Source organism: Alosa pseudoharengus, unplaced genomic scaffold, assembly GCF_046254945.1.
Source record: "Alosa pseudoharengus isolate Yale_2024_CS ecotype anadromous, Long Island Sound unplaced genomic scaffold, YU_APseudo_1.1 YU_APseudo_1.1_scf_25, whole genome shotgun sequence".
In the NCBI taxonomy this organism is placed as follows: Eukaryota; Metazoa; Chordata; class Actinopteri; order Clupeiformes; family Clupeidae; genus Alosa; species Alosa pseudoharengus.
In genome coordinates, this window is record NW_027468696.1 from 1837275 (window position 1) to 1846554 (window position 9280).

At 38.7% G+C, this 9280-nt stretch overlaps 1 protein-coding gene and 1 long non-coding RNA gene across 3 annotated transcripts; one reads left to right on the forward strand and one right to left on the reverse strand.

The window, feature by feature from the left end:
• Nucleotides 1-880: 880 nt before the first annotated feature.
• Nucleotides 881-4014, reverse strand: LOC143099204 (uncharacterized). 2 transcript variants are annotated; one of them, XM_076262284.1, is made up of 3 exons: nucleotides 3953-3971; nucleotides 3654-3843; nucleotides 881-3529 (listed from the first exon to the last, which is right to left on the reverse strand). In XM_076262284.1, the coding sequence occupies exons 2-3, from the start codon at nucleotides 3830-3832 to the stop codon at nucleotides 3076-3078; spliced, it is 633 nt and encodes a 210-aa protein (XP_076118399.1). In that variant the 5' UTR covers nucleotides 3833-3843; nucleotides 3953-3971; the 3' UTR covers nucleotides 881-3075. The 2 variants fall into 2 exon arrangements, with proteins under 2 accessions (XP_076118399.1, XP_076118398.1); XM_076262283.1 differs by having other exon boundaries at nucleotides 3654-4014.
• Nucleotides 4015-7307: 3293 nt separating this feature from the next.
• LOC143099206 (uncharacterized) lies at nucleotides 7308-8911 on the forward strand. The gene is made up of 2 exons (XR_012981433.1): nucleotides 7308-8344; nucleotides 8668-8911. It is a non-coding gene; the product is annotated as an uncharacterized LOC143099206 (long non-coding RNA).
• Nucleotides 8912-9280: the final 369 nt, after the last annotated feature.

Consider the following 9280-nt stretch of genomic DNA (forward strand, 5'->3'; position numbering starts at 1 on the left):
GTAACCCTATTACCTAAACCTGTTCGTGCACTGACATAGTTTTTTATATTACCTTGTCTACATTATACTTTACTCTCATATTTGTCCATATTACTTATGCTGGTCTCTAGACCTTATTCTTGCACTGTTGGACTACTGTTGGACTACTTTTTGCACCTTCTCCATGACACTCACTCTCTTGAGCACCTCACCATGCACACAGAACTACAGGCCAGTCCCGGCCCTGTCACTGCAAGCGTCTCATGCTTGATCACCCTCAAGAACACTGTGGATTCTTTTTTATTTAATTTATATAGTATATTTTTAGTATTTAGTTTTGTTAATTTTTTCTTATCTTCTACTGTCTCCATTGTACAGTGGAGTTTAGTTATATGTTTATACTTATATTTACCATTTCTGCTGTGCATGTTGTGTGTGATGTCTGTATGCTACTGAGACCTTTGAATTTCCCCTTGGGGATCAATAAAGTATCTATCTATCTATATTGGGGAGAATGTGCAACGCATTTGGCTTGCCTGCATGTGATGGCTCTCTGCAGCATCAGGACTAAGTGCATTTCTCACAAGGACTAATGGAGGCGCTAATGTGGCTATTAAACTACTTTCGCTAATTGAAGTGCTAATGTGTCTTCAGCATATTACTTTCAATACTGTATAATAAAGTACATGTAGCCTACATGTAGACCTACCATTTGCCAATTAACCATTAACCTGCAGGCAGCATAAACGAGGTTGCCGTTTTGTTATTTTCTGGTAATATTAGATAGGCCTACTGTTACAATGTCAGATATGCTACATGTTAACACACATATATTTGTGTTTTCTACTCCTTATATTTTCAATAACAGGTCTAAAGATTAAGTCAGAAAAGTACTTCTAAGAAAAGTTTTTTTTTTTATTAAAATAATGAACTGTATTGTTACAGTCATACAAATATATACAGTGCAGTAAGCTACATTACAGTGTTCAGCAGCCTTTAGAGCAGAGTGAGTACTCAGGGATACTTGCGTGTTGTACGCAGGAATTCATTGATCTTGTCAACACACTCTTTCAGTCCCCCCCTGTCCATGTCAGGAAAGTGTCGCTTCAGTGTAGCAACCACGAAGGTCTTCACATTTTGAGGCAGTGCTCGTTTACCTTTAGAACCATCCCAGTTTGTGGTTTTGCTCCATGCCTGATAGTTCTCCTCCGAGATAATGTGCCTGAAGAGCAGGCATCCATATCTGCCCACTTGGCCGTAGCTCTGTTGGAGCAGTTCAGTATGATCTTCTGGTCCAAAGTCACGCAAGCTCACATCTGCACATTGATGGGGAATTTGGATGCTGTCGTTTAAGGAAGAGGAAAGGGCCAATGGAGACATCTGACAATCTGACAACACTGATGAATCTATTTCTGGTGCAGGTGTTGAGGCACTTCTGGGGATTGGTCTCACAGGCGTAGAGTGAACCATACGTACACTCTAAAAAATGCTGGGTTATTTTTTCAACCCAAACGCTGGGTTGAGGCTGTTGGGTCATTTTGTTTGGTTGTTTTTACTCATATTGGGTCATTTCTGTAACCCAGCTTGCTGGGTTGATAGTTTATCACTGCTGGGTTGATAGTTTAGGGCTGTGCTCCCTCCTGTCCCCCACCTGACGTGGAGTACACTACCCAGCACCAGGGTGACTTCAACACAGCTGCATAGTTATTTGAAGGTTGAGACAAAAAAATCGTCAGGCAGGCAGGCAGGCATATTCTTTCAACCGTCAAGTCCAGCAGCTGTCAACATGCAATGGAAATCAGGTGATTTCGGAAGGTATGTATCTGCTTTTATTTATTTATTTTTATCCAGACGGATTTTAAAAGTCCACCCAGAGACATACCCTTCGTGATATCAAGGAATATTCTGCCTGCCATTTCGTTCAGCTTCAAGCAGGTTAGCAGGTGTCATTCCACTAATATTAGCTACTGTTAATGTTAAATCTACACAAAAACAGACTCATAAAAACATAGTTCTGTATTCACTGGGTAGGAACTGCTGAACAGAAACAAAACGAACTTTTACAACGAACTACAATTAGCATACCAGCAGCTGGTAGGTAACGTTAGCAGACTTGGAAACTTTATGCTAATTAAATATGCTTCGTGGTTAACGTTTGTCAACTATCCCTCACAGTCGAAGTAGTCTCTTCACAACACCTAACTTACGATAATAATCATGCCAAACAACATCGTATTAAATCATTCAGGGTAGCCTCATATTATAGCAATGTAACTTACTGGGTGGTTCTTGGTGGTAACATTAACTTGGATTCACTAATTGAATAATGTGTTAACATTAGCTAGCTAACGTTAGCACTGCTGAACTTATGTTTGTCAGCCTAATGTTAGGCTAATGGTAATGTTGTTATCAAGCTCATCTGACATAAACGCACTTTTTGTAGGCTATTACCTGTATTATGTTTAAAACAACTCCATAATATTAGGTGGTCATGGTTTCCGAGTGTGTTGCACTAATAATTTGTCTCCTGGTGGATTTTTATGTCTGTCAATATCATTCACTGGTAATGGTTTATGCAAGTCTTGATATAAAGTTCTGTAACTAGGCTAACAACAGTGATTAAAATGCACTCTTTTTTTGTTTGATTGACAGGGCTGACCCCCAAAACGGACTTTGGAATCTGCCTGCCTTCATGGAAGTATCACATGCATTTTATACTAGGCTATCTATTCAAAAATAAAGAAAATTATCAAATAAATAATTGTGTCGAGCTGTTTTATTTCATTGCATGGCTTTTGATGGCCATTTAATATAGACTGTTTATATCAGGCCTAAAGCTGTTAACAGAAGGTGTGACTTTCAAGTAAGTAAATACAAACCTTGAGTTATTAAAAGTTTGTACAAGCAGAGTATTTTAAAAATCAACCAGTAGTTTTGGGGGATTTGGTTACATAACCCAAACATTAAGTAACTTTAACTAAACAGTTGTGTCAACATAACCCAACATATTGGTTAAATTTCAACCCAGTTGTTGGGTTAAATTTAGTAACCCAATTTGCTTGGTTAAGATAACCCAATGCTGTGTTGGACCACATTTTACTCAGCGGCTGGGTTGAAAACAACCCAGTTTGGGTTGTTTTCAACCCAGCATTTTTTAGAGTGTAGAGCCGAATGCAGTTCTCCTATCCCAGCTCTCATCTCTTGCATGAGCAGACTCCTCTGACTGGTCTCTCTCAGCTCCTGCATCTCTTGTCGGAGGTTGTCTGTCTCCGCTCTGCTGGCTGACAGGTCAGCTTTCAAGCTTGCATTCTCGGCAAGTAGTTGAGCTACTCGAGCTCGTTCTGATGTAAGATCCGCTGTCCTGGCGGCTAGGCGGCTTTCCACATTAGCCATCCAGCCCTTCCCAAAGTTCCAGCCAAGATTCCGGACTGCCTTTCTCACTGAGCTTAAACCGATTCTTATGTTGTGCTTTCTTTGGAGAAGCAGTTGTATTTTTCTTGCTGTTAGTTTATCTTTTCTCAGGATGGAGTCTATTATTTCCATCACCTGACTGAAAGAGACACATTGTGTCAATACATAGTAAAGCCTGTTGTTATTTTTGGTAACATGTCAAACTTACAAACTTTTTAGAGTTTTTTTAGAGTTTATATTTAAAGAATATAAAGTAAATTTACCTTGTCACTTTACGCGGCTTTCGTTTCTCCACAACAGCAAGTTGGCAGTGACGCCGGATAGTCCCTAAGGAAGGTCTTATTCCAATCATGGCCAGATGTTTGGCGATAGCCCTCGTCGGGTAGCCTTTCTTTCGCAGGGTCCTGACGAGCTCACTGACTTGCGCGTTGATAAGAGTCATCCCTGTATCTACTGTGGGTGTAAAGATTACGTGAGTTAAATAGGACTAGCCCCGTATCGGAATAAAACTGAAATGAACCGGTCGTTATATCGATTTACGTGTTAAGAATCAGTTCACAACCTTTTCTGCTCGCTCAGACTCATTTACATTGCAAGCAGCGCGTTCATCCCACTTCCGGTTTTGAAACCCTACGTGGCACGGATTTGTGGGTAATGCAGTTCGTTTTTGGCTACATTCATTTACCAAAGTTGTCAAAGGACCACATTACCCATACATCTACTGCAACTTAAGCACGTGACAACTCGCACTCGGTGTTTTTTTGACAGTTTTTACTCTTTTGTTTTTCAAAATCCAGCGCGAAATTAAACACTTACTATAGCATTCCTAAACAGCAACGATAGTCTGTAGAGTAGCCTTACGTTTGATGAAGGGATTCCCTTAATGTTAAAGAATAATTTGGGCCTTGCTGCTAAAACGATGCACAAATGATCATTATTGGGTTCATATTCACTCAGACTTGTGACATGCATAGGTCTACCCAGTGGTAGAGGAAGTACTGAAACTCAGTACTTAAGTAAAAGTACAAATACACAGAGAAATATTTACTTTAGTAAAAGTACCACAATGACAACCCTACTTAAGTAAAAGTAAAAAGTACCTGCTTTTAAATGTACTTTAAGTATTAAAAGTAAAAGTATTTGCATAATGATTTATTCTAATATTTATATTCTAAAAGGAAAAATCAGTACGGGCTGTGGCATTTTAATTTAGGTTATACTCGACTAGATAGTTTTAAGCTAATGCAATCTGTGGCAATCTGCTTACCATCTGTAGCCCAGTTTACATTCTGACCTACAATTCTAGAGACTGTAATTCTGGTTATCTACTAGGGTGATCTGCTGAGTAATATCATTCAGCAAAACACGAGAGCCTGAAGAGCCGGGGTAGACAAAGGAAACGTCGGGTGGATCGTAATGCCAATTATGCTGATTGAATGGCTAGAAAAGTTGCTGAGAAAGGTGTCTTTATGATTAAGTTCAGTTTCACTTGCGCAGACACACAGACATTGAATGAGCGCTCACGTTACTACCCCCCAATTGTAGGCTATGCATCTTTATTTGATCACACACTATTAAAACCCAGTACACTACGGGTGACCCGTATTCGGGCAAATACAGTGCCCCCCACCTCCCCCCAACAACCCCCATGCATTTCTTTGCACCTTATCATGAACTATACCATAGTCATGCTATATACCATTTTAAAGCTGAGAAACTGAAGAATCGATATATGTAAAGCTTTCCATAAATTAACATATATTTCGTGTGTAAAATATAAGTTTATCCCGATATATAACATATCAGAATACCCCCCTCCACCACCCCCCAAAGTTGCTGCGTTCATACTTTGTCACTTGTCTGTATGGCCGTACCAATAAGTTAGCCCAGCATGCTTGGTCTTGAAATTTTCGTAAGAATCCATAGATGTAAAATATCTACATTGTTTTATTGCCAATATATTGAGTAGTTGTACACGCCAGGACAAACAAAACAGATACATACGAAAAGAAGCGAAGTAAAAACTTATTTTTCGCGGAAATCCAGATATTTCGGTTTTACTTCCATTATTGTCGCTGGATTCACGGTACTCCGCGTGTTCACGAGGCTCTTCTGATTCCATCGATACCCATTACATGTCTGTAGGACCAATGAGAGTCGAGATAGATGCCATCAAAGCCAATGAGTCACGTAATCGATGAATCTGACAACCAGTCTTTGAATGGACATAGCGCTGCGTCTGAGTGAGCCAATGAGATGGGACCTAGATGTCCGTGTAGCCAATGAGGAGAGCTTTCTTTAGACATGTGACACATCGTCACATTCTACTTCCCTGTCGGCTAAACTCAAGGCGCATAGTGATAGTGGCAAGATTAAATTATTTTCTGGAAAAGAAAAGTATTCTTAAAGATTATCAAACTGGATTTAGAAAGGGTAGATCTACGGCAGATGCTTTGGTGAAGCTGTGTAATGAAGTGGAGAAAACACTGATTATGAAGGAGGTAATGGTGGCCGTGTTTTTAGACATAGAAAAGGCATATGATACTATGTGGAGAGAAGGGCTATTGATCAAACTGGATAGAATGGGAATTGGAGGGAAGATGTATAATTTCATACTGGACTTCCTTTCCCAACGTACTTTTAGAGTCAGAGTAGGCTCAGAAAATTCAGATGAATTTACAGTGGAGAATGGAATCCCTCAAGGAAGTGTAATCAGTCCCATCTTATTTAATTTAATGATTAATGATATATTTATCAAACTAGGAAAAGGAAGTGATGGATTACTGTATGCAGATGATGCGGTAATATGGAAAAGAGGCAGAAATATTCCATATATAACAACAATTATGCAAAAGAAAATTCAAATATTAGAGGAATGGGGAGTGGATTGGGGATTCAAATTTTCTATTGAAAAATCAAATGTTATGTACTTTACAAGAAAGAAAATGGCTGAGGACCACCAATTATTTATGTATGATCAAATTTTGAAAAGAGTTGTGAAATTTAAATACTTAGGAGTTTGGATGGATGAAAAACTTACATGGAAATATCATGTGCATTATGTTGAAACTAAATGCAAAAAAGTCCTGAACTTGATGAGGATGATTACTGGACACAACTGGGGAGCAGATAAGCAATCTTTAATGAATATTTATATAGCATTAATAAGGTCAATTATAGATTATGGAAGTGTAGTATATAGCACAGCATGTAAAACTAAGCTAACTAAGTTGGACAGAATTCAGTTTAGAGCATTAAGAATGGCCTTAGGTGCTATTAAAACAACTCCAACAAGTGCTATTCTGGTAGAGACAGAGGAAGCTCCACTTGCTTTAAGATACACTCAGCTGGCTTTAACATATAGGGTACGACTGATGGGAGATAGTAATAATCCAGCAGCATCAGTACTGAATGATTGTTGGGAGTATCAAACGAAGGCTAAAGGGTTTGGATGGAACATAAATAAATTAGCAGAGCAGTATGACATTAAAGATTTAGAATATAGTCCTGCAATAGCTCTGAGTGAAGTCCCTCCCTGGATGCTACCAATTCCAGAAGTTAATACAGAAATATTGAAAGAAAAGATGGAATACCCTGATGATCAGAGTTTTGCAAATTATAGTGAAAGATATCTATCCTCTTCATTTTATGGTTTTATTAAAATTTTTACTGATGGATCAAAAGACCAAAATGGTCATTGTGGAATAGGAATTTACATTCCTGAATTTAAAAAAGGACTGAATTACAGATTAAATAATTACCTCTCAGTGTACACAATAGAAATGACTGGCATAATAACAGCTCTAAGGTGGATAGAGGAGATAAAACCATTAACATCTTTAATATGCTCTGATTCAATGGCTGTACTACAGAGCTTTGAAAGTGGGGATTCAGTCAGAGAAGACCTAATGATGGAAGTCAGAAATATATTGTTAAATATTAGAAGCCTAGGATTAATGGTTCAGTTTTGCTGGGTTCCAGCACATATTGGAATTAGAGGAAATGAAAAGGCAGATGGATTAGCCAAAAAGGCACTAAAAAATAAAGAAATAGAAATTAATGTTCCAATAGGGAAAGGAGAAGCAAAAACTAAAATTAAATCTGAAATAATGAAGAGATGGCAACAGGAATGGGACGCTGAACCTAAGGCTAGACACTATTACAACAATCAGAAAAACATTGGAGGAAAAAGAATGAATATGCCGAATAGAAAAGAAGAAATAGTGTACACAAGATTAAGAATGGGACACACAGGACTGAATGCAACACTAAAACTGATTGGAAAAGGTGATGGATTATGCATAGAGTGCCAAACACTGGAAGATGTGGGGCATGTTTTGTTTAGATGTGGAAGATACAGAGAACAGAGACAAACATGGCAAGAATTGGATGAGAACATAGAGGATATTCTTGGGGAAGAAGGAATGCAAGTAGATAGAATTAGAGCCTTATTTGTTTTTCTGAAAAACACTGAGCTAATGAAAATAATTTAATTTTTTGGTTTTGTTTTGATTGGTTGTTTATTTGTTGGTTTCTGTTTTGTTATTATTTATTATTTCTAGATTTATTTTTTACACCTTTTTGATTGAGTAGCCAAAACCTCCTATAGCATCACTCTACACACTCCTGTACAGTAGGTGGCGGTATACATCAATTAAACGATGTAATCTGCCATTAAAGGAAAGAAGAAGAAGAAGAAGGCGCATAGCCCATGCGTAACCAGATTCCGAAGCAGTGGTTTGGAAGTTTGTTACTAAACAAGCAAGAGACATGTTTTTGAAGGTTTTTGTTCGTAAAACATGCCAAAGAGACAAAAAAAGACGAAACATGTCGAAGAACCCGAGGACATTGAAGATCTGGAGGACATCGATGAAGGAGAAGAAAGCAATTTCTCGGAATGCGACTCCGAGGAGGAGCAGAACTTTTTAGCTGGGAAGGACCCCGATTTTGAGCTGTGAGTAGACTACTTATATCCATATACAGTTACAGATACAGTTTAGTTTGCTTTTGTAATGTTTAGTGCATAGTTTTTCATTTAGCTTTGTTTCATAGTGTGAACAGTGTGAACAGTGTTCTGGTACCTGGGGGGGAGGGGAGTTAGGTGAGAATGCAGTGTGTTTGTTTGTGTGTGTGTGTGTGTGTGTGTGTGTAAAAGAGAGAGCAGGGGGAGGTGTGACCTGAGTACACACATTTATATCATTTGTATAAGTTGTTGGGAAGGGTTTTCATATACTTTAGTGGGTCTGAGCCTAACTTCCATCTGTACAATTGTTTCAGTGACAGCGATGAAGACTGGGCCCCGCCAAGCAAAAAAACAAGAGCTGAGGATCCTGTGTCTGAGGAAGAGGAGCCGGTGGCCGAGACTATTTCAGTTGTTCATAACACGTTCCATTTTGTTGACCGTGGTTGCCAACACAAATACATTTCTATTGCATTGAATGTGAATCATTTGATGTTTCGTTTGCCAGGGTATTGTTATTTTTTACCTTTGTTTCATTTTATAATACAAATGTTCACTGCATTACCTTGTTTGTCCTTTTTTCATGGAAATCTCAAAGGCGTAGGAGCAAAAGTAAGAGTTTCAGGTCAGATAATGCTTCTCTGGACTCATGGCACAGCCACTGCAAAGCACTCCAGGTACAAGCAACATGACACAGAGAGTGTAACCTTTCATTTGACACCAAGATCATGGTTCTACATAAAGGGGTTCTTGTATAGGAAGAGTTTTAGTTTTGGGTAACCAAAGGTCCTTTTGGAGTCTCCAAATGGACACTTAGCAAAACGCATGTGTATGCCCACACAAATATGGGTCCCACACAGTCATACTTCATCCTATAAGGATCTACTTTGACATACAGATTCACAAGACCTGGTAGTGGGCCTCAGTGGT

What these genes read in the sequence shown, in the direction of transcription:
- LOC143099204 (XM_076262283.1), bottom strand. Translation starts at nt 3,832, where the DNA reads ATGACTCTTATCAACGCGCAAGTCAGTGAGCTCGTCAGGACCCTGCGA. An exon ending in AAGCCGCGTAAAGTGACAAG is followed by an intron (nt 3,530 to 3,653) that starts GTAAATTTACTT and finishes TGTCTCTTTCAG; the next exon opens with TCAGGTGATGGAAATAATAG.